Source organism: Pezoporus flaviventris, unplaced genomic scaffold (genome assembly GCF_033815535.1).
Source record: "Pezoporus flaviventris isolate CSIRO_AGI_PZ_B2104156 unplaced genomic scaffold, CSIRO_AGI_Pfla_v1 ptg000002l, whole genome shotgun sequence".
In the NCBI taxonomy this organism is placed as follows: Eukaryota; Metazoa; Chordata; class Aves; order Psittaciformes; family Psittacidae; genus Pezoporus; species Pezoporus flaviventris.
Window position 1 is genome coordinate 74749245 of NW_026892550.1, and position 23476 is coordinate 74772720.

The 23476-nt window shown below is 47.3% G+C and overlaps 2 protein-coding genes across 3 annotated transcripts in view; both read right to left on the minus strand.

Annotated features, from left to right (window-relative positions):
- Positions 1 to 2683: 2683 nt before the first annotated feature.
- On the minus strand, positions 2684 to 11950 carry EREG (epiregulin). Its single transcript, XM_061463796.1, has 5 exons — positions 11684 to 11950; positions 5348 to 5431; positions 4787 to 4910; positions 4058 to 4204; positions 2684 to 3093 (listed from the first exon to the last, which is right to left on the minus strand). Exons 1-5 carry the CDS (start codon positions 11727 to 11729, stop codon positions 3033 to 3035), a joined length of 462 nt encoding a protein of 153 aa, XP_061319780.1. The 5' UTR covers positions 11730 to 11950; the 3' UTR covers positions 2684 to 3032.
- A 1516-nt stretch (positions 11951 to 13466) lies between these two features.
- MTHFD2L (methylenetetrahydrofolate dehydrogenase (NADP+ dependent) 2 like) overlaps positions 13467 to 23476 on the minus strand; it is a 65753-nt gene continuing 55743 nt past the window's right edge. The window contains exons 8-9 of one of the 2 annotated variants that reach the window (XM_061463531.1): positions 14992 to 15082; positions 13467 to 13500 (exon numbers count right to left, since the gene is read on the minus strand). In XM_061463531.1, coding sequence (XP_061319515.1) covers positions 13482 to 13500; positions 14992 to 15082 — 110 coding nt within the window. In that variant the 3' untranslated portion in view covers positions 13467 to 13481. Of the gene's footprint in view, positions 13501 to 13755; positions 14330 to 14991; positions 15083 to 23476 lie in introns of those variants that run through there. The other variant, XM_061463516.1, reaches the window with a different exon arrangement.

Sequence of the window (23476 nt, forward strand, 5' to 3'; positions counted from 1 at the left end):
AAAGGACCAGCAGATCAGGGAAAAATCTGTACTGCCCAGATGCATGTTAAACACTGAGTGATCCCAGACCAGAGCCTTGCCAGAACTCATGTGCAGCAGCCTGGAGCATCTGGGCTCTCCCAGAGCAATCTGTCATGTGTGATGTCGGTCAGCTCAGATCACACCTTTGTTTTGCTTAAGTAGATGTTCCTCCTCCTCCTCCTCACCTCATCCACTCCCCGCTGGGGAGAGAAGTACAATGATTACTGGCAGATTCTGGGCAGAGCTGTGCCATCACGCCACAGCTCTGCCTCACCACACCTTGGCTGTGGTTGGTGCTCATCACAGGAAAGAGAGCAGGGAGAGTAAGCCCAAGCCAGGGAGTACCAAGCTGGCCCAGAGGCAGAGCTATCATTCCACCTGACATCTACTTTAATATCTTTACTATGATCAGGATGAGGGGATCAAATGCACCCTCAGTCACTTTGCAGAGGACACCAAGCTGGGTGGGAGCGTTGATCTGCTGGACAGCAGGAGGTTCTGCAGGGGGATCTGGACAGGCTGGATCCATGGGCTGTGGCCAACTGTATGAGGTTCAACCAGGCAAAGTGTCAGGTCCTGCACTTTGGTCACCACAACCCCATGCGATGCTCCAGGCTTGGGGAAGAGCGGCTGGAAAGCTGCTCATGGGAAAGGACCTGGGGGTGCTGACTGATGGTGCTGAATGTGAGCAGCTTGTGCCCAGGCAGCCAAGAAGGCCAACAGCATCCTGGCCTGTATCAGCAGTAGTGTGGCCAGCAGGGCCAGGGCAGTGATTGTCCCCTGGTACTGGGCAGTGGTGAGGCTGCACCTCTAATCCTGTGTTCAGTTCTGGGCCCCTCACTACGAGAGAGACACTGAGGTGCTGGAGCAGGTCCAGAGAAGGGCCAAGGTTGCTGTTGAAGGGTCTGGAGCGCAAGTGTGATGGGGAACAGCTGAGGGACCTGGGGGGGGGTTAGTCTGGAGAAGAGAAGGCTTAGGATTAGGGTTAGGGTTGCAGCGAGGTGAGGCATGCAAATTCGGTTGCAACTACCTGAAAGGGGGTTGCAGTGAGGTGAGGGTCGGTCTCTTTTCCCAAGGAACAAGCGATAGGACAAGAAGAAACAGCCTCAGGCTGTGCCAGGGGAGGTTCAGATTGGATATTAGGAACAATTTCTTCACAGAGAGGGTGATAAGGCATTGGAACAGGCTGCCCCGGGAATGGTGGAATCACCGTCCCTGGAAGTATTGACAAACTGTGTAGACAAGGCCCTTAGTGGTGGCCTAGGCAGTGCTGCGGTAATGGTTTGAACTTTATGATCTTAAAGGTCTTTTCCAACCTGGCTGATTCTATGATAGTTGTATCTTTTCAAAGACAGGGGTATGGGCCACACAGTCAGGGAAAGCGTTTCCCCCCTTGCTCCGCAGCTCCAATTACAGGGATCCTCTTCAGTTCCCATCACAACCCCTCTGTTCTCCAGACAGGAGACCAACTACTATGTTCTCAAAGACCACTGCTGGCCCAGCTGGTCTCCTTCTGCCCAATTGCTGTGCATGGACAAGCTTACATGGATGGTTCCCTTCCATGGCATGTCACAGACAGGCTTTTACTCTACAGCATGTTACAAGGCAGATTTAAGCCCTGCTACTCACAAGCACAGCTGAGTATCATTACTGGACAACGCAGAACAGAAAAGCAGGGAAAGATGCTTTTGGGAATAAGATGCCCCCTTTCATTTGCTTGATCTCAAGAGTATCTAGTACAGGAGAGCAGTTTAAGTAGAGAGGGAAAAAGCCAGTTTGTTTCTCCCTAAGGGCCTCTGTCTGAGAGCTTCCGAACTAGCATTCTCAACCTGTGGTGTCTCAGGTCCCACCATGATTAGAATCATAAAATGGTTTGCGTTGGAAAGGACTTTAAGATCGTCCAGTTCCAACCCCCTGCCATGGGCAGGGCTCTTCCTATGAAAGACCCTGTGGCACACATCAAGAAAGCACAGGTTTCAACATATAAAAGTCAAGCAACACAGGCTGACACAGCTCGCATGGACCACCAGCAAAGACCAGGAATGACCTAAAGATTGTGCTTTCTGAAAAATGCAACAAGTGATGGGTTAAAAGGGGTGACTGAGGTGCTGCAAGAATCATTCCTGTTCATAGGGAACCACACTTGGGGTGTAGCTAAACCAGTGGGCTACTCGGTTATTATTTTAGGACAAGAAGGTATCTACATTAACCCCAAACTCAAATCTTGCCTTTCCCCGGCTCCCAGCTGTGTGATAGACACTAAGGCAAAAACACTATGAGGAAGACTCAAGCACTAGTTTAGAGGCAGATTTCTTTCAGGTAGGTGTAGAGAGTGATAAGGTCCCCCCCTAAGCCTTCTCTTCTCCAGACTAACCCCCCCAAGGTCCCTCAGCTGTTCCCCATCACACTTGTGCTCCAGACCCTTCACAGCCTGTCCAGATCCCCCTGCAGAACCTCCTGCTGTCCAGCAGATCAACGCTCCCACCCAGCTTGGTGTCCTCTGCAAAGTGACTGAGGGTGCCCTCAATCCCCTCACCCATATCATTGATAGAGACATTAAACAGAACTGGGCCTAGGAGTGAGCCCTGGGGAACACCAGTTGTGACCATCTGCCACATGGGCTGAACTCCATCCACCACCAGTCTTTGGACTCAGCAGACACTTTGACTTGGTCTACAACTTTTATTTCAAGGAGCAGAATTGTTTTGAGCATATTCACAAGAATAAATATAAAATTACTCTTCAGAGTAAGAAGATGAGTTTTTATAAAAATATATCTCTATCCCACAGAACCACCAAGGTGGGGTTCTCATGAGGAAATAATATTTAGTAAAAAAATAAAACACTGAAAATAAAATGCTTGACCTATACTGATTGGATCACCAAGCAACTGAAATTTTTACAAAGATATAAATATTGTAAATATTGTTAATAAAAATAACATTTAAATAGATGAGAAGTCAATGAGTCCATCCAGATGAACAGAACACTGTAGGAAGCCACCATTTCTTCTACACGGCACCAACTTCCTTGTATTCACTGGCATTCATTTGTCTCTTCTTGTTTTGGTACCTGGAAGTAGAGAAGTGTGAGTTCTGGAAAGCCAGTTGTTCCAAAAGACTTTTTGTGGGGTGAAGGGGGTTGCAAGGAAGAAAAAGGAAATGCTGCATGACCTCCTCACATTTGTTTTAAACCTCTAGTAGCTAAGCTCTGTCTGTGATCACTTCCATGTCTGAGATAACTTTCAGGCAGTCTCATGTCTCATCTCTTCACTAAGGTTGTCCCATCTGCATTAAAGTCTTCCTATTGATACTAGCTTTGTCTTGGAGAAATCCTGCTGGATCCTTGCCTGCAATAGGGCTGAGCATCCTAACCAACTTGGCCACCTTGTGTTTGAAATGATGTGCCATCGAGTCTTCATGCAGGGAAGAGGAATTACAGCGATCACCACCTAGCTGCCAGATGTGTGAAGCTGAGCTCTCTTCTCTGAGGGCTGTTCCACCTTCTCAGATCTCTCTGACAGCTGCTTATTGTTAGTTTTTAGTCTGAAGAATGACCCCTGCTGCTTGTGGGTCTGTTAATGGGGAAGACTACTATCCTCCTTGGTAAAGCAGATAAGGCATTGCTTGTGATATCACAGTCACCACAATAACACAACTGATAAAAATCACTGATCCAATTGTCCTCCAGTTCCGGATGATGGGGGAAATAGCATTACGAAAAGAAAGGAACTAAAATTTCCCTGTTCCCTGTCTGCTCTCTCCTTTAGCTCAACACACCTTCCAAGACAGACATGAACTATCTGTCTATCAGGGTTAGAAGGCATCAGAAGATACTGCTGCCTAGCCTGCAGTTTGGGTTATGCTATGCATTCAGCATACTTTACTAAGCGCAGGCTAGCAGGTCTGTCTATCAAACCAGCTCCATTCAGTCAAGTGAACATAGGTACCTTGTTCTATCTGGAGGTACTCAGGGGACATCTTGCTGCAAATACAGGGGATTAGCCTTCCTGAGCCACGAAGCATATCTTGCTTACCTTCTGCAGATGTAGTAGCTTGCAATGGAGATGGCGATGAGGAAAAGCAGAACGACGATAACTGTCAGTGCCACATACTCCTTACTGAGGGGCTGTCTAACCAATTCTGAATGCACACATCGGACACCAGAGAAGCCTACATCACACCTGAGGATCAGAGATGCACAATTAGAGACACAGCCATGGGGTTACGCTTTAGCAGTCCACAAAGCATGCTGTACTGCTAGCCTGCTGTTTCCTCAGGGACAAGCAATTAGAACCGATGTACTGCAAGCCAACGTGGTCCTAGAAATGGTTGCAAACTCTTCAAATAAATGAGGAGTACCCTTTAAAATACCTAGAGGGTCTTTATTTTGCAGGCTGAATCCAAGGAGAAACCTGGTTGCTTTGCCTGAGGTCTGGATCTCACACTACTATAAACATAGATGGCAGGGAAGAGCATCAGAATGAGTGTCCCAAGTTTAAGTTTGGCTGCTGATTAATTTCATGTGCCTAAAACTCTCACCTAGGTTTCACTGGAGCCAGCACATATGCTTAACACTTGCTTAAATGCAGCTGAGGTGTTTTATAGATATATTGCTCCTCTTTAATGTCTTGTAATCATTTGAATACTTTGCTGGATGGGTGTTCCAGCTAAGTGCCAAGAGCAGTAAGATGAAAGGCCCCATGCAGTTCACCTCCAAGCCCACCTCAGGGAGGTCTGCAGAACGCATCATGCCCACTTCATACCTGCAGTAGTGTTCATCCAAGTCCACTATGTACACGCACTGCCCATGGAAGCAGTAGTCCTTCATTTCAGGCTTGCATCTAGTTATCCCAACTTGAGCCACACGTGGACTGTTCTCTGTCTGGACTACAAAGAGATTTTGTTAGCATCTCATCAGCCTTATTTCCGCTTTGTATTTCCCAAACAATGTATAAGCTGTACAAGTACAGCTAATAGTGTCACTACCAGGAGACCTACAAAGCAGCAGGAGGTGACCCTTCTGAACAGGGAGAGGATTTTCCCAGGCCAGAGTTATATTGACTTTTGGGAGTTCCACATAAGCTATTTCTGCTTTCACAGCAGAGTTCACACTTCAGGAAGAACTCTTCAGCTACAGAAGCAATATTAAAGGAAATGTAGGCTAAAACCCAGCCCTTGTTCAACAACGCTGAACACTCTGCAGGATGTTGGCCGTGTTGTTCAACAGAAAAATTATTCCAAGAGCACCTCGGTGAGGCCACTAGGAAAAGAAGATGGGAACCCAAGACTTGTTCACTACAGAGAGAGCTGAGCAGTACACTTACTTAGTGCTGTCGTGCAGTTCTCCATTTCACCAGGCCCACATAATGGGATCACTGTTGTGCCCAGGACTGCTTGCAATAGGTAGCCTACAAAAGAATAAAAAGAAGAGTCAAAACTAGCTGCTTTTCAAGTGTACTTAAGTATTTCAGGTTGTGTATTCATCAAGTTAATACAAGAACAACAGAAACTTTTACGTTAGGAAAACCCGAGTGTTGTAAGCTGAAAAAACACAGGTCTGAGAGATCTGCTGCCTGTATCATATAAGGCAGCCCAAACAAACATCTCTGAAATACAAACTTTAATGTAGATCAGAGATCAAACAGAAATATAATGCCTGTGACCACCTCTCACCCACACTCAGAGTGAAACTGTGCAGGAACAGGCTTGGAGAGATTACACAGGAGAGGCAGAAATTAGGCCAACACTGATTATGTTCCCTTTCTGACTGGTCTGGCATGACACCTGCACAAGGGACCCTGCCAGATTTCTGCAATTAGGCATGACAATCCAGCATTCATGGCAGGAGGAGTTCTTCTGGTGATCCAAATCATGACATCCCTGAGTCACAGCAGTGCAGGGGCAGAGCATTTCCTAGGACTCAGCAAGCCCGTGCAGCTGATGATGCAGTGCAGCAGGTCAGTGCTGAGCCAGGCTCAGTGACCCCCGACTTCAGAGAGCACATCCGGCTTGAGGAAGGCTTAACACCAAAGCTACTCTTTAGCAGCAAAGAGGTTCCTCAGCTGCTGAGGTGGTGTAGCAGCCTGAAAGGTTGGACAGTTCCTGCACTGCCACCTGCTCCCACACAGACCCTCTTCATCAGCAGTTACTGGCCACTTCAGGGGTCTTGGGCCTGTGTTCCTCATCTCAGCAGAACCCCAGGAGAAAAAGGGTACATTTCTGTCTTCCCTTCACCATCCACACTGAGGAAAACTGCAGCTCAGTAGGTTTGATGTGGCTACCAGACATAATGAGAGGCTGAGGAGTTCCGCTACTAGAGCTGCGGCTGCATTTCCTCAGGGAGCAAGGACCTTCCTCCCCTTCTCCCAGAGATTCAGCTTCTAAAGCATCTGGACATCTTTGAGGCTGTAGAGTGCTGCACAGGCAGAGCTTTCAGGTATTCTCCTAGTTAAATGAACATTACTGAATATGATCTGAAGGCCAACACAAGTGCTCATAGCCTCACGGCTGGCCCCAGAGGAACAGTCAGTGTTTGTCCCAGCTGGCCATGAAATGCAGTTGGCTAACACTTGCTATTGTGGTCACAAACTAACCTGCTGGTGAACTGCTTAGTCATCAGCACCATGCCACACCAGTTGGTAATTTGTGTCTTTGGGCTGTTTGCCTCTATTAACTTGTCAGGTCATGTATGTCTAATGGAGGGAGTGTGCCTTCATAATTTCTTGATCACTCTAATTCAAGTCCAGTTATTAGAAAGTTTCATTACATCTCGGAGTTAAATCTAGGAGTGATTTATGGACTTCCTGCAGCTCCTCTGTTTCTGAGTGATTAGCAGGTTTCCTTCAAGCTTTATTCTAGTTAAAACAGGTCTAGTGGAAGGTGTCCCTGCCCAAGGCAGTGTGGGCGGAACTGAATGATCTTTAAGGTCTCTGCTAATCCAAACCATTCTATGATCTATGATTCTAGATACAAGAACAGCAGGAATATCCATCCTGGAGGGACAAGGAGGGTTGTATGCTTGTGTAGCTTTAAAAAAAACACTCCATGTCTTTACCTCCCTCTCCACTGCATTCCTTGCAAAGCTAATAAACCAAGCTTTAACAGAAAGAACAAAGACTAGGGCCACCAAAGGGAGAGCCACAGTAACACAGCAATGATGCCAGCACCCTGACTTGTACAGGAGTAAGCTGGAGCCATCTGTGCCTGCTAGCATGAGTCAGCAGCACCTGCCTTTCACTCCACGGGCAGGACAAGCAAGTTTACTTTCACGGTGCGACTTTTTTATTATTAACACTACTGTACTCACTATAGACTTCATGAGGAGAAGCAACTGAACACTTCTGCAAGGCTATAACAGAAACGTGAAGTGTTTGAAGGCTGAAGCCATCCACTGATAGATGGGGGAAGTTCAGTTACTGCCAGAACAGCAGCTTTGAGCTTCCTTGAGGGACCCATGTTCCAAATGATGCTAAATCTCTCCCAAAGGAGATCTGCTGAGTCAGTCCTCCTTCCCAGGTACCAGAGAGACATTTCAGAAGTGCTCCATGGACTAAGCTGCTCATTCAGCAGGGAGCAGCTGTGGCACAGATCAGCTCTGTCCCACTAAGGTTACAACATGTGGTTGCAAAAAGGGATGCTGAAATCCTGAGAGTAGCCAGAGTTAGTGACTGAGGCTTCCTCCTGCTCCCCATGTACAGCTGCTATCATCCCTGGGCTGTGGCAGGTTTTATGGCAGGATTTAGTCTGGGGGCCACATGACAGTAATGAGCATAAATCAAGGCAAAAAGATGCTAGAGGTACCTGGGATACTCACTTGTGTTGTACTTGGTTAAATAGATGGATTAAGCCATCTGGCACTCTCTATTAACCTACATATTTTTGTTCCAGTTTACATACTTCCTTGATCTGAGCATAACCTGAGCAATTGCTTTTTAATCTCAAGCTCTTAGAGAGTTTCCAGAACCCAGTTTTTGCATTCAAGAAACTCAAACCCAGGCACATGAAAGAGATGGGTCAGCTCTTCTCCTGGCTCCAGGAGGAGACACCGCTTTCCAGCTAGAAAAAAGGCCAAAACTCAACATCTATGAGGCATATTAAAAATAACCTCCTCCTCCAACACTGAACCACACATGGCTTGCCCCATTGCAGCCACAACTGACAGCCTGCTCTGCCTGGCTGCAGCCACATAGCCGGAAGGGCTGGAGCAGGTGTGGGTATGTGTTGACACCCAGCAGTATTTGTCACATCGGGGCAAAGTTCCTCCTGCTCTGCACTGTTATATTTTGCCCTTTCCCCCATGCACATATTTCCCCTCTGACATCAATGGGAGGGGTATCCTGAAGGAGGATAAGGGATCCACACACAGGAATGGCGAAGGAGAGCCTTTCCCAGGATTACTGGGTGATGGATACCAAGCATAGCACCTGGGAGAGGTCATTATGTTCTTACACCTTCACTGATCACTAAGCAAACACAGCATAGAAGATAGCAGTAACGAGATGGTGGGTATTCACGTGTGCCTTGCAGGAATGCGAATGCTATGCTGATGCTCCAGTAGCACGCACATGCAACACTATCTGGTCCTGGAGGTGTTCCTGTCAGGTTGACACCAACAGCAGTGGCTGTTACTGGAACAGTAATAGTCTCAGGCTTCTGAGAGGTCAATCACCATTTCAGTTGGCTTTGATTGTCATTGAGCTCACTAGTTAATCTGAAGAAGACCCTGCAATGCTGCTTCACATCTGACATCCCTGTGATCTCTCTGCCACAGCAGTAGCACCTACACCTTTCACATGGGTTGCAATGCCAAACACAGAGGTGTCCATGTGACACACACCTACAGGATCTCAGCCTATTTTAACTCTGGAGACAGGTCAAGGTGAGTACCCCTTACCTGATTTTGGACACCCAGAGCACATCTGTCTAAGGCCTTCTTGGTGTAGACTAGGCAGGAATCATGGAAGTTAGCCAGTCCTATTGGCTTTCTGAGCACTGCTATTAATACCGTTTAACTCCAGAGCATTGCCTTCCATCCCTCTCTGCTGGTAACCTCCCTAGCTAGCCACAGCAGCTCACAGGCCACCTCAGACAAAGCGAGCACTTCTGGCAACAAAGGCTAGGTGGGTGGCTGTGGTTTAGATGAAGATCATAGAAACTTAGATTTAGCCAGGAAAGCCTTGCAAACAGTCTGTTCTTATTTAAGATTTGGCTGTGCAACCACACCGCTCAAATCAAACACAGCATCTCTAAAGTAGAGGTTATCCACACAGGCTGAGCATTTTATTTTCCTGGGAAAGGGGAAGTGGTCATTCAAGCTAAACACCTTAGACAAAGCACGCTTCCCCATCTTTGCACTCTGGACAAGCTGTTTGTTTGCTGCTTGATGTTTGGATATGATGTACGTGGTGCCTAATTGCCTGACCATGCCCATCAAGGCACCATGCCCAACACTCCTCTTCCTTAGACAAGACGTACAAGATGTACAGGTTGCTCTTCTCATCATGTGAAAGGAGATGCTGTCAGCTCTTTCCACCCCTCGTGCCCCTGCAGTCTATGGATGGTTTGCCTGTTGTCTAAATGCAGGGCCAGATGTGATGTTTCTGAGAGAGACAGGCTCAAATCAACTACCCTTAGGACAAGCAGACAGGAACGGCTACGCATGTTTGTTTCTGGCAGTCGTGTCCAGATTTCCCCATTTCACATTTTGTATCCATGCCTTCAGAAGTGCCAACTCAAGTCATGGATGCCCAGGGCCAGACCACAGCAGCTCTGAATCAGCCCTGGAAACACCAGCCCGTTATCGGAAGACTATCGCTCTAAAATTGCTACAGGCCCACATGATCATCTTCAACACGGTGTCAGGACTTACCCTTAAGCAGAGATAATGCAGATAATTACATATTATGTGCACCCAGTCATCTCAGTACTGCTTCCACCTTTGTGGAGACTTGCACATCACTGACCTTACTCACATGCTACCCCTGTGCCACTCTGCTTTCCACCATACATGGTGGAAAGAGGTCCCTATGCCACAGAAGCAGCAGTAATCCATTATTGCTTCCAGCCAGACACATCAGTCACTGACATTTTCCACATCATTTTCCACATCCACTCAGCGGCCTTAATGTTTAGCCCACTTGCTGATGACCAGACAAATGTGACATGGGAAAACAGAAGGTCAGCAACTGCTGAAACTGTCCAGTGATTCTGGAGATCTGAGGATGGCCACTGAGCGGGCATTACAGTGACTGCAACGAGACCAGTGCCAAGGCTGCTGTAGTAATTCACGGAAAAGGCAGGGCCTGGGCTTGGCTCCGTCACCACCACATCACTGTGTGGCTCCTCAGGGTGAATGACAGCTCTCTTCTACCACGCCAAGCCCACAACAACCAGGATACCAAGCTGACAATGACCATCACTTCAGTCAGGTTTCAGCCATTCAGCTTCATCTTAAAGTCTGATCTAACACCAGCTACAGTCTTCCCAACTTCTGACAGTGGCACCAAGTTCTGCTTATACTACTGACCTGGGAGGAGAAGGCAGTAAAAAGCTCATACCACTCCTTATGATGCCATTCAGCTATGACTATGCCCTTACTACTGGATTTTGCACCCGCCCCGAAAATTAATAAATCCATATACAGGCTCATGAAAGACATACTAGCTCCTTCCAAGACACCAGGAAAAGGTGTTCAGCCCGCTGTCCTGGCAAGTGAGATGCTGTGCAGCAGCTGATCCAAAAGTGGAAGTACTTGGCCAAGATGAAAGACACAAACCCATGCTGCTAAAGGAACATCTGCCCCCAAAAAGAAGTCTTGGGAACTGAGGATTCCCACTGTCTGCGACCCTGAGCCCGGCATCATGAGTGTGAGAAGATGCTTTGTCATTAAAGCAGCATATGAGTATGCCAGGTCTGGGTCCCGCCTCAAACGTTTGCTGCCACGCAGCTCAAGTCTCCCCATGGGGTAAGCTCTCAGCACTCCCTGCCAGTGCCCAGCCACAGTGTGGGGCAAAGATCAGCTCTTGCTTTACATGACATCCAGGCTCCAGGATTCTCGATGCTCTGAGGATACATATGTTCATTTTGGACTTTCAGGTAGGTTATGTCATGCAACAGAGTAACACGCTGCCAGTGAGGAGGTGGAGAAGTGTCAAGCAGAGGGATGCCGCAACTTGTTTTGTTACCATAAGGAAGTCTCTGCTGCTGTGGGGATTCACCGGCTGGGCTCACCCAGAGTGTGGCAGGGGTAAAGGCAATAGGACCAGACTACGAACAGGACAGGACAAGGTGAAGGAGAACAGACAGCACTGCCTTGAGCACACTGCACTGCGAGCAGAGCTGGGGAAAAGGGGAGTGAACGTTCACCTTCACTCCATCACTTGGGCATCATGCAAGCAAAGAAACGTCCCATAAACAGCACACCGGGGAGTACCTGTGTTCTTTGCTCTCCGTCGAACACAACCACACAGGTATACCCATCCCTGCCCATGATTTCATCTCGAAGAAAAAACACATCGCCTTCACCTGAAGGCAAGCCGGGCTTTATGCTTTGCCAGACGTTTTCCAGCAGCTGGAACACCCCGGCCCCTAGACTCAGCGCCTGATGCCTTCCCAGTCCCTGCCCTTCAGAGCAGAGTCCCACAACGCCGGGCGGCACTCACCGAGGAAGAGCAGCAGGCTGCGGACCCGCAGGCATCTGGCGTCCATCGCCCTCTCGTCCCGGGGAGAGAAGAGAAGGAGGAAGCAAGAGAGGAAGAGGCGGCAGCCGTTCGCAGCGGACCGGCGGGAGCCGTATGGGTGTGGGCCTCGCCGCGCCGGACCTTTATGGGCCAGCGGGAGAGGCGGGGCTCGGCTCCGGTGATGAAACCCCGGCTCGGCCGGGGGCAGGTCCCCGGCCTCCTCGTATCCTGCCCCGCCGCCCCCGGCCGGGCCGGGCCGGGCCGAACCAAACCAAGCCGGGCCGTTCCACCCCCGGCAGGCAGGAGGTGCACCCAGTGGGGAGGGTAGGGTAGGAGCACGCCTGCCTGATCCCTCTGGCCCTCGCTTGCTGGCCATGCACATTTGATTTCCTTATTTTAGCAAGCGTTATGGCAAATTATACATGGGGTTGTAAATTTACCCATCCCCTCTGAGCCATCTGGCCAAGGCGCTGATGCCTGGGATCTCCTGGGGCAGCGGATGTCCCCGGCTGGATGCACAGCCTCAGCACTACTTGCCTTCAGCTCATCATAGAATCATAGAATGATTTGGACTGGAAAGGACCTGAAGATCATCCAGTTCCAACCCCCCTGCCATGGGGCAGGGATGCCTCACGCTAGACTAGGTCACCCAAGGCTCTCTCCAAACTGGCTTTGAACCCTGCTAGGGATGGAGCATTCACAACTTTTTTAGGCAACCTGTGCCAGTGCCTCACCACCCTCACAGTAAAGAACTTCTTCCTTATATCTAACCTGAACTTCCCCTGTTTCAGCTTAAACCCATCACCCCTCGTTGTATCACCACAGTCTCCGATGAAGAGTCCCTCTCTGGCATCAGGGCGATGCATAAGGGTGTGAGACTTTGCCAGTGCAGTGTGTATCTGGAGCCAACGGCGGCCTGGGTGGGCCACTGCACTGCCACACTGGCCACCATAAACCCAAGGCTGGGAAACACCTCAGGGTGAGCAGCTAGCAACTTGCTGCCCTTCCCCATCTCGCATCTCCTGACATCTGAAGTGACCCTCGCCACATATGAGCTGCTGCCAGGGTCGCAGCAGTTGACAGGGATGTCAATACCTGGACCATCTGTGATGGTCCTAAGGCCAGTGGGTGCTTAAGCTGCATTGCCCCTCCAGCCCTTGGCCTTGTCACAGCACGGGTAGCAACAGATCTTTAGTTACCTTGACAGCAGTTGACTAATTATGGCTATTTTTTTAAACAACTTCTTTTAAGTTATCTTGTTGAAGCCCACACACTGTCACTATGTTAGGCAAGGCCTTGTTCAGCACTTACGTGCCACCACTGGATAGCTGAGGGATACTCTACCCCCAAATCCCTACTGTATGCATCTGCCTGAAATATCAAGTGTGTTTTGTCTAACCAACCCGCTCAATGGTGGTTATTTCTTTTCCTTTTAAAGGAAAACCTTCCTGTGCCTTATCACTTTCCATCGTCAAAAAGGCAAGGTGACACCCAATTTACTGCAGAATTGATAAGCCTGTCTCACAGCAAGGAATCTGAGTATTGATAGCAAGGTGCAGTTTAATAGCTGGCTAGTCAAGCACCCATAGTTTCTCCATTTTATCGGTAGTTATTCATACAAGATATAAGTTAATTGTAGAAAATACTGCAGAACATGATATACTACAACTCCATGTTCAGAATGTAATTACAAGTAATAAACAGGTTAATTCAGGGAGCTGGAATAGATCTGGCACTTAAAAATCATATTCCTTCTTACTTTGGGAGTCTTTTCTTAGGTCTACATAAGTGTGGAGATGCTGAAATGAAATAAGGCAACATGTCACTAGAGAACTGTATGTCAGCACCACTTACACATTAGCTAAACAGTATAAGAGTTGGCAAGATAGAATCAAGATCAGTGTGAAAGCAGGATACAGAAGTTCATCCCCCACAATAAAGTGGGACATGACATAGTTGGAATCTTTTTCTGAGTCCTCTTCCCCCCCCCCCCCTAACATTAGGCTCATGGCTTATCCACACAATCAGCATACTGCTTTAAGGTTTTCTGATGCCACATGACTGGTTTTGTTGCTTCCTTAATTTGTGCTGATCCCCCTCATTAAGGATTTTATTGTCTGCCCTTTCAGGGATCAGAATGAGTAAAGGAAGGAATTGCAATTATTAGTAAAGCATTTCTGTGTGTGGGCATGCAGATGTCTTAAAAAGCAGCATCACTGTAGAACTTCCACTTTATAATTAATTTCACCCTTAAATTGCTGCATGATTTATCTTCTGAAAGACAGCACTTAATTATAGTCTTGTACCGGTATCCAGATACCAAGTAATGCTGACACAACTGGAGCAATTCATTGGAATTTCCTCTTTCAGATTTGAATATATGAAAAACAAGCATCATAGACACATCTTTATCTTTCTGCAATGTTCTTTACCTCATGGTATGTGGTTCTGCATTTGGCATCCCTGCTTGCGGCTTTCACCATCCTCTCCTTCATGTGGAGGCCACCTCTTTGGATACGGTTGGTACACACCTTCAGAGCCAGTTTTCCAAGAGACTCTTCACAGTAAGTAGTGCCTTCTTGCACCCAACGGGTTCATTGTGAGGTATGTTTATTGCATCCCACAGATCTGAGAATGGAGGGACATGTCTGTACAGTGCCAAGAGTTAGCACTGGTTGGGCAACAGAGCATGATGGGTGCACTCCAGCTAGTGGCCTCAATTGCAGCTGGGGTGAACTGGCACACCCAAGTCAAGCCAAGGATAGCTTTATGCCACTTGGCATCACACCAGTGGAGGCAAGGAGCCCCCAGAATGCTTTGACATTTCAGAATCTTTCTCTTTACAAAGCGTAACAAGAACATGAGGAAATATGTCTTGTGCAAAAGACTTCCTTGCTTTTATTACCTTGCAATGGTTTAATGACCGTCTTGAAGGAAAACTTTTATTTACAAAGCACACAGGCTCAACTGAAGTCCATGTTATGCTTTTAATCCTCTTTCACTGTCACAAGCATTCATCTCTCCATTTTGGACAGAGCAGCAGTGATTATTTCAAGGGTATGGACTGAGCTTTGCCTATCAGTTTAGCTATCACTCATGACAGAGGGTTTTCTATGAACAACATACCCTTTTCAACTTCGAGAGGGGAAAATACAGCTCAAACATACATTTTTCTGGGCTTGAAAATGCTTTTCCTCACGGTGATGTGCTGTAGAAGAATACACGGGTTCATAGCCACTTTATGTATGTGTTTGTACATAACTAAAGGTGTACATAACAATACTACTTACTTTATCTGCTTTCTGTAGGCCTCGCACCCAGTTTCATGCAGTATCATCATGGGGATGGATCTGCATTGGTTTTGTCTGTCAAGAATAAGACCTATTTTCAAAATCAACATGTTTTTGTTAGAAAGCATTTTTGAAACTGGAAGAAAATCATTCTTAGCCTAGGACTGAGGCACTTGGCACTGTCATACATACTCAAAGTAACAAAAAGCAGCATTTGCATTTTCATGCATCCCTGGGAAAATCTGCCAGCATTTTTTGAGACCAGCACAAGTGCATACATCAGTGTGCGTAAGAAATTTTTATATCTAGTGAGATTTCATTGCACAGCATGACAGATCCTCAAGAAGTACTCTCAAAAGAACAGAAAGCTAGCTGGAGCACAGCTCACTTAACAGCATTTACATTTGAGCTACAGAAAAACGAAAATCCTATGTGGCAAAACCCATGAGGCTCACACGTAGCACAAATGCCCTAAGAAGGGAATACATTTAACTGACCTACACAGATAAGGTAGTCTGGAGGAAAGGGAGTAAGAAAAAACACCTTGAGCAAAACTTGGTTTCAGATCTGCCATGTATGTGAGGGCTGAATTAGGTCAGATGTTCTTAAACAACCAGGCTCTCCTGTAAACTATCAGAGGTCAGAACACTGACCCCAAGGCTGAAAGCAGCTGATGCCTCTTCCAGTAAACGCAGCGGGAGGTCAGAGCTACTGGATGACACCAAATTCAACCATTTCTTAGCCAACTTCTTGGGTCAGCATTAACTAGCAAATTAAAAAAGAAAAAAAAAACAACACCCCAAAACCCAAACAGCTAATTCCTGTCCATTTTGATGGGATGTCTCAGAAGATGAAGATGACAAGGTGGACAGATCTGCCCGTTCACGCTGCACTGCTACCTGCAGGGCAGTTTTTAAAGCTTCGTTCTTCTGCCTGGTATAACAATTCCACTACTCTCCCCTGGGCAACTCCTGAATGGCTCAACACATCTCACTGGCAGGAAGAGCTTCATAATGCTCAACCAGTGTTTTCCCTTTCCTAATTACAGCTCAGTGCTCCATGCTAAGTGATTTCTTAGCCTCCAAGGGGTTTGGAGCTTTTTTCATTTGTGGAGTCTTTTCATGGCTTCTGCCTTCACTTGCTGCTACATAAACCTGTGCAAGCATTTTAACTGCACCCTTGTAAAGGATGTTATCAAACCAAGTCCTTCCCTTATTACTGCCCATGTATCTAGGAATTGTTTTTCCTTACTCCATGTAATTTATTAAGAATATGGGAAAGAGCAAGGTAGAAGATATGTGGTTTACCCCACAGCACATAGCAGGCTGCAAGCAAGCTGCGAGACCACCATCCCTTTACCCATCAGTCCTGTGTGCTGTTCTGTACATCAGCACTTCCTTTGAGTTCATAAAATCAGCTCTTCAACAGGGTTTGCATTCTCCAGGAAGACCAGAGTTAACCACTGAGAGACCAAACATGTGCAAATGTAAAGAGTGCCCTCTCTGATGGTTCACCGTGTGTATACATGGATGCAGCACTCAGACCCCTGCCTGGTGGCCAGTATAACTGAAAGTATGATTGGGTGGCTGACCATGTAGCCCATCGACTCAACAGCTCTGCCCAGAGAGCAACATCCATCACAGGACAGTGAAATGACAAACACAACCCCCACTGTGAGGACTGGTATGACTCAGGAGGCACTCACCGGCTCCTGTTAGGCATTCACCACAGTGGTCAGTCCTGGCTACAGGCTCTCCACCGCTACCTTCCACCCCTCTCCTGTATCTTCCCTCTGGAGAGTTGGTGCTAGGATGGGGAAGAAAAGGAGAAGAGATGCTGTATACGAGTGCCACAGTCAGCGGTAAGGGAAGACCTTCCCTGGGCAAGAACAGGGCCAGTACTAAGGTGTGCGCTAAAGCCTAGACAATATGTATGCTCGCACATGATCAGCTGAGCCTTCCTACCTGCTCCATTTGTGAACTTTGGCATCAGCAGCATGGTTACACAGGCATCACCTATGGTGGGTTCAATCCTTTGCAAGCTATTTTGCCCCTTTCATTGCTGCAGGGGGCGAGGGGATAAGTGCAGGGCAGGAGCAGAGGAAAGACTGACTTGCAGGCTATTTCCCAGTCTCACTATTGCTGTGCTTGGCCTGCTGAAAGGGAGAAGCAGCACAGAGCTGTGACTCACCCTGTGCTCCAGGCGTTGTAGCCAGCCCTAGACTCCACATTTTGGCTGCAACTCAGCGGTGCCTGTCACCTGCATGAGGAGCTGGGGCACCCTCTACACCAGCAGTGTGTCATTAGAGATGATGGAGTAAACAGCAATCCACCTGAAACCAGCTTGGCCAGCACCCGTTCCAGAAACCAAGTCTAGGAAAGAGGCATGGGTCCACAGTGTATTTGTTTGGCCTGGTAACTAGCACTAGGCACAGGAGCAGATGCGCGTAGTGGAATTCCCCCATCCACTAGCATTATGGGACACTCCCATTACTGTTCTGATAATTACTGTTAATCATTACTATTACTGAAGTGACCAAAAAAAAATAAAAAGGCTGTCATGATCAGGCCTTTATTGTGTTGGCTGTTGTCACGCAAAGGTGATGAGCCAGCCTGCCCCAGGGGACCTATAAACGTGGCTGACAATTCATCACCACACTTGTATTTCTAAATAGGACACTGTGGTCCACAGTGAAGCTCCCCTGCAACTCCAGCAGGGAAAAGCTGTGGCACTCCCTTGGCTCACATCAGCTCGGAGCCAGGCTCTTCATACCATGCTCCCTTTCTGTCAAGGTGCAGCTAGAAAGAAAAGAGGCTGACCAGGAATGTTTTGGGGTTGCAACACTCAGCATGATGTTCCCATTTTGTGTTTTCCCTGTCCAGGCCCATCCTGCTATAAAACTCTATATTCTTTGATCTCCAGTGAATTCAGTACCATCACATCTCGAGAGCCAACCATGAATCACATGGTATGCGGAAACTTCTGGGGTTTCATTTGGGAATGACCAATACTATGTGAAATCACCTTCTAGTCACCTTCTCCTCCCAGCCATGGTCTGAACATCACCTCAGGTATCCAAGCCTCCCCAGACACCTAGGTTCCTAGGTCAAGGACTCAAGAAATGGATTAGCCATCTTATCCACACAACAGGTACCAAAAGAGATCCCCAGGGAAAGACATGGGCCTCTGTGGGGCCAAGAAGGGCAGAGATATCTCCAGCACAGGTGGACACCATCTGGATGTCCTGGGGGAGAGGTGCCAGCAGCTGAGACACTTCCACAGATAACTCCTCCACATGTTATCTCCACATCCACCCCCCTATCCCTGTTCCTGCAGCTTGATGTTATTTAAGAGATGCAGATTTCCTTCATGACACTCAGAGCGCATGCGTATAAATCAAGTGGGACAGGACAAAGGCCAGGGCTGGGTTTAATTAGATTGGCGTCAGCTATTAAATTAAGAACACAGTACCAAGCTAGGGCAGGCAGTTCTTGATCAATGCTCCTGCAGCCAGAATCTATCCTTCCTACATGACAAAAAGAGCTGGGGATAAGGTCAGGTAGCCAAAGCTGCCAACCACAAGTTAGGTCTCTGAGTCTAGCTAAACTCCTCAGTAACAACAGTCCCTCCAGAGGACTTTCAAAAAGAATAGGAATCCCTGAAAACTACCTTTTTTTGAGAGCCCAAAGAGAGGCTGCCCATTAGATACTCAGGATGAGACACTTTTGGCCACTGAGCTGCAGCATGCCTACAGCAGAGGTCACCCCTTCACACCTAACACACTGGTGTTCCAGCTCCACACCCAGATTAATCTACCCTGCCCATACCAAGCACACAGGCAGTCTGACATCAACCAAAAAAACATTATGTCCACACAGGACATGGCCTGTCTGAGGTGAAACATGCCAGAATCTGTGCAGAACATGGCCCTGCTCTTGTCTGTCCGTCCCAGCTCCTCAAATCCTTCCCTCCCATTTTGTTATTGTAACATTCCCCTTCGTGAACCAGAGTCGAATTTCCAGGAAGGGCAACTGTGTATAAAGCAAATTTCCATCTTTCCAAATCAACTACTTTATAGGGCACATGGGTTAACTAAACTAAAAAAGAGGTCTCAATTCAAGTTTCTCTCCCCTCTCTCCTAGAGCATTCTTATGCAACGTGGTCCTGCGTGCATTTGACAACTTGTGGCAGCTTTGATGACCACATCACATCTCATCAGAGCTGCTGGCCCACTGCATTGCAAATGTTGGAATTCTTTTACGTAGATCCAAGTAACATCCTTTGGGCAATGGCCTTCAATTGTTTACTTGGGTTTCCATAAACAGGATATTAACAACTTGCAAATATCCTGTTGGAAGTTCCTCAGCTGTACTTGCAGGCTCACAACCAGTTTGATGCATGCCCATCTGCAGTAAATCCCTCTACTCCAACTTCACTGGAAACATTGCACAACTGTCACTGATCACAACAGTTACCTCTAATTGTACGTACCAAAGCTTCTGCTTCATGGCTTCTACAGATTGTTTGTAGGGGAACTGTAAATCAAAGAAATAAAACATTATTGTTGTCAGCACTTTCTGTAAGCCAAGAACTTAGCTGTGTAATTCTCGTTCAGGCAGAGAAAGTGAATTACACTGCTCTCAATTCTTGTTCCTACATCTCACCTAGAGGTAGGGTTTGGGTTTTTTTCCCCTTTCATATAAACTTCCACTGCAGCTGACTGAAGGCAGTGACATGCATGTGTACACACAGACATGGAAAATAAAAGATTTTCTTGGGTATTCCTTTGGTGTGGTGAAATTGGGTGTTTTGACAATCAATAATTAGCAAATTTCCTGCTACAAATCTAAAAATACCTTTCAAAAAGAAGTCTTAAAACTAAAGTCTCACATTTGAGCAGTCCACCTCACGACATACCTTAGCAGAGTTACAGATAAGCCAATACTTCCCTCTAAGGTAAACACTGTATTAAAAGCAATGCACACCTACCCTGGCTGGCCCATATTCAGCTGACTAGAGAGAGCTAGCTCTGTGGGCTGGAGGGGTGGACTTCACACAGAGGGAAGCTCCAGCCTGGAAGCAAAAAGAAGACCAAAAGGAAGAACACTTGGTATAGGAGAAGTAGAAGCACCAAGATGTGTCACTCCTAATCCACATGAGAATAACCCACTACTGGTGCAAAGCAGAGTGATAGTACATCCTTAGCTTCAAAACAGGTGGCTCAAGGAACTGTAACTCCTACAGGCTACAACTGTACTAACATCAGGTCAGATGACAGTAAAGCATTCAAGAAAAAATAGCTAACCCAACCTTAAATACTGTTTGGGTAGGTGAAGGAGTCCTCACATGTTGTTGCTGTCTCCAAACACGTTACAACTAAAAGACACCTTGTCGCACCTACCTGGTGCCCTTTGAAGTTTAGAGCTGTTTCTCACCAACTGGGGTCTGCACATTACACAGATTGTAACACTGTCCCATGGACATTAATGCTTCTCTGAGTCCAGCTCTTTTCCCCCAGAAAACATACACAGCCTTCTATCTAAGGTGCTATCTCCCATACAGATACTCAGTCAAGCTGTGCACTACAGTAAAAGCTATCTGTCTGAGCCAGTCCAGCTTACTGTCCTCACGGAAGATGGTTCCGAAAGTAAAGAGGGAACAGCTTACTATCCTGGCCTCTTTAGAAGGGCCATGACAGCTATGCCTCCATCCCTGAATTGTGGCTGTATTGTATTTCCCCAGCCCATTCCTCTAGTGGCATGTGTGACAGGTAGCAATCCTTGTTGGCTAGTCACTTGGGCCCACTCTAAAACTTTCTCTTCCCCTTGCCCCCAGGTGGATGCTGCTCATCTCCCAGCAATGCCTTCCTGTCACTAGCACATTTCCATCTCTTCCCATCTCCTAGATCCAGTCCCCTACAGCCATCACGCTCATTTGCTGCTTTGTCTGATCACCATCCTGAACAGCAACTGGGCAGAATGGCAGTGCATAAAGCCAAGACTACATGGCACAAAACACACACTGGTACGCAGTGGCCTTGTAATGATTTCTCTTCCCAAGAGTCCTCAGGACACATCAGAACAAGGCACTGGACTTAGAATCATAGAATAGTTTGTGTTGGAAGGGACTTAAAGATCATCTAGTTCCAAATTACTCCTGGGAGACTGAGATAAGCCTTCCTACGCTTTGTGACCTTCCCATTCCACATCTCCTCCCCCTGCACACACACTCCCAGACTTTGGTAGAAAGGACATGAGTCATATGCTGTGTCACAAGCAAGAAAAACCTGGAACATGTCTCATTTCGGCCTCATTCTCATGATATTCTCAGTGGGGCCAGTGTCACCAAAACCTTCACAGGCAGGACCCCATTTTCTTTTCCTCTCCTCCTATGCCAGTCTCTTGGGGGAAAGGAGGGGGCAGGAAATGCTGCTCCTGACACACTCTGAGCAGCCTTTACTCTGGCTGCAAGAGCTGCCCTGGCTGTACCCATGTTGGGGTACACACTGCTCTGGTGTCATTCCTGCTGCCACCACAAGTGGAAAATGTTGGGCCTGTTGTTCACACCCCAAACCCATCATTACCACACCTGAACACAGACAACTGCATTTGTGAAATGTGTTCCCTGTGAATGAAATCCTCATAAACTTTAATTCAAAACCATGAGGAAAAGGCAGTGGTGTGAAGTCCTGACGCTACTTATTCTAAAGTAAATGACTGTACTGCACTATGAACTCAGCTGGGCTTCAGATTGCTCTGCAGATAACGCAGGAGGAAACTGTAACTTACACCACTACTAGTGTGTCTACAGCTAAGGAATGAGATAACTAAATGCCCTTGGGGAGATATGAGAGGCATTTAAAGCAAAAAAAAATTGCTTACCTTTCCCTTACTAGGTAGGCAGATAAACACAAATATCTTTGTTCAATAGTGCCTGAAAGTCTGATGCAAACCCTCAAAAGCAAAGGAAATGAAAGCTTAGAGGCAACCATGGTGCAAGGAAGTGCAACCCCAGCAACAGAACATCCCCCAGCTGCTCAAATAGCAGCAGCTAAGGAGAACTGTGAGAACTGACAAAGATCATGGGCAAAAGGAGGATGGGAGGGCAGAGGCTGGTGGATTCATGCTGGACACAGAGGCTGGGGTGTTTCACAAGGGCATTCCCAGCTCACCAGGCACCACAGTGTATTCAGACTCTCAGTCACATGGCTGCTGGGATAGACACTGCTTACAGCATGCTAAAGGAGGGTGGGAGCAGTTTGCTTTAGTGCTCTTGCCAAAAGCCTCTACTAGTGTCTGTTATAAAAGCTCCAGAGAGGCAGAACATTCCTAAAACCACTTTATTAAAATCAGTAACACCTGAAACTCCCTCCTTCCCCCAAGTTGTTTATGGATGGCAAGGAAGCAAGCAGTAAAAGCAAAAGCAGAGAAAAGCCTTCGCTTTCTCTGCAGTGTGCTGGGCCAGGGGAGTCTCTGTATGATTTCAACTGCCTGCTTCTCCCACAACACATGCTGAGGGTGATACTGGTTTTCCATCTACAGATGCAAAGTGTTAAGGACTATGTATTGGTTTACCACCCTCTGCACCTACTAAACACCTTAATCCCCATGGCATCCCTGTGGTTATTCCGATACTTCCCTGGTGGTAGCACCAAGGCACATGCAGTGTCTGCAACTCACCAAATGCGCGAGCAGACATAAAGGCTTGGACCAGCATCTCCCATGATCCAGATCATGGAGCCTTTTCACACATGGCTTCCTCTGTGGCTGGTGAGTCAGAGTAGTGCCAGCTGCCTCCCTGACTCCTTACCCTGATACTCGAGCTCCAATCTACACTGTGGGAGAATGGAAATTTAAAGCTGAGCAAGGTAAGAGATTTAAGAGTGACAAAAGTGTCAGGTCATTAGACTCAAACAAGGGACCACTCTACAAGCTGGGACATGTTAGATCCTGTGCATGGGGGTCTTGGCAGATCAACCCACACTTTTCTCCCTTTGCTGCTTCACTGGCACAGGGCAAATCAACTTTTAGTCATGTCTTGTGCCTGCAGTTTCAGACCCTATTTGAGCTCAAGCTCCTGAACTAGCAGCCCTCCTGAAGCAATGCAAGTTTATTTTGTATCACCAAATTCCTCATGATATATGGAAAGCTTTGCTGGGATTTCTTTGGCAGTGACTTGCATTATATCATATTGAACTGTAATTTTGTATTATTTCTATTATCATTTTGGCATTCTGCACAGGGCCATATACCTGGGGTCAATTTAACCTGTGGAAAGGACCAGACTACGGAAGACTGTGCAGGCCCCGATCTGTATCTTTATGCACAGAGACCTGCCACTGTGCCGTGGCAGAGGTCCCTCTCCAAACACTCATACAGGGCTATATGGGCACATGGATCCAACTCTCCCCACACAGCTGGAGTTGGGGTTTGCCCGTTTGATTTTAGTTTTCCTCTGAGTTCATCCAAGGGGAAGTTCAGGTTAG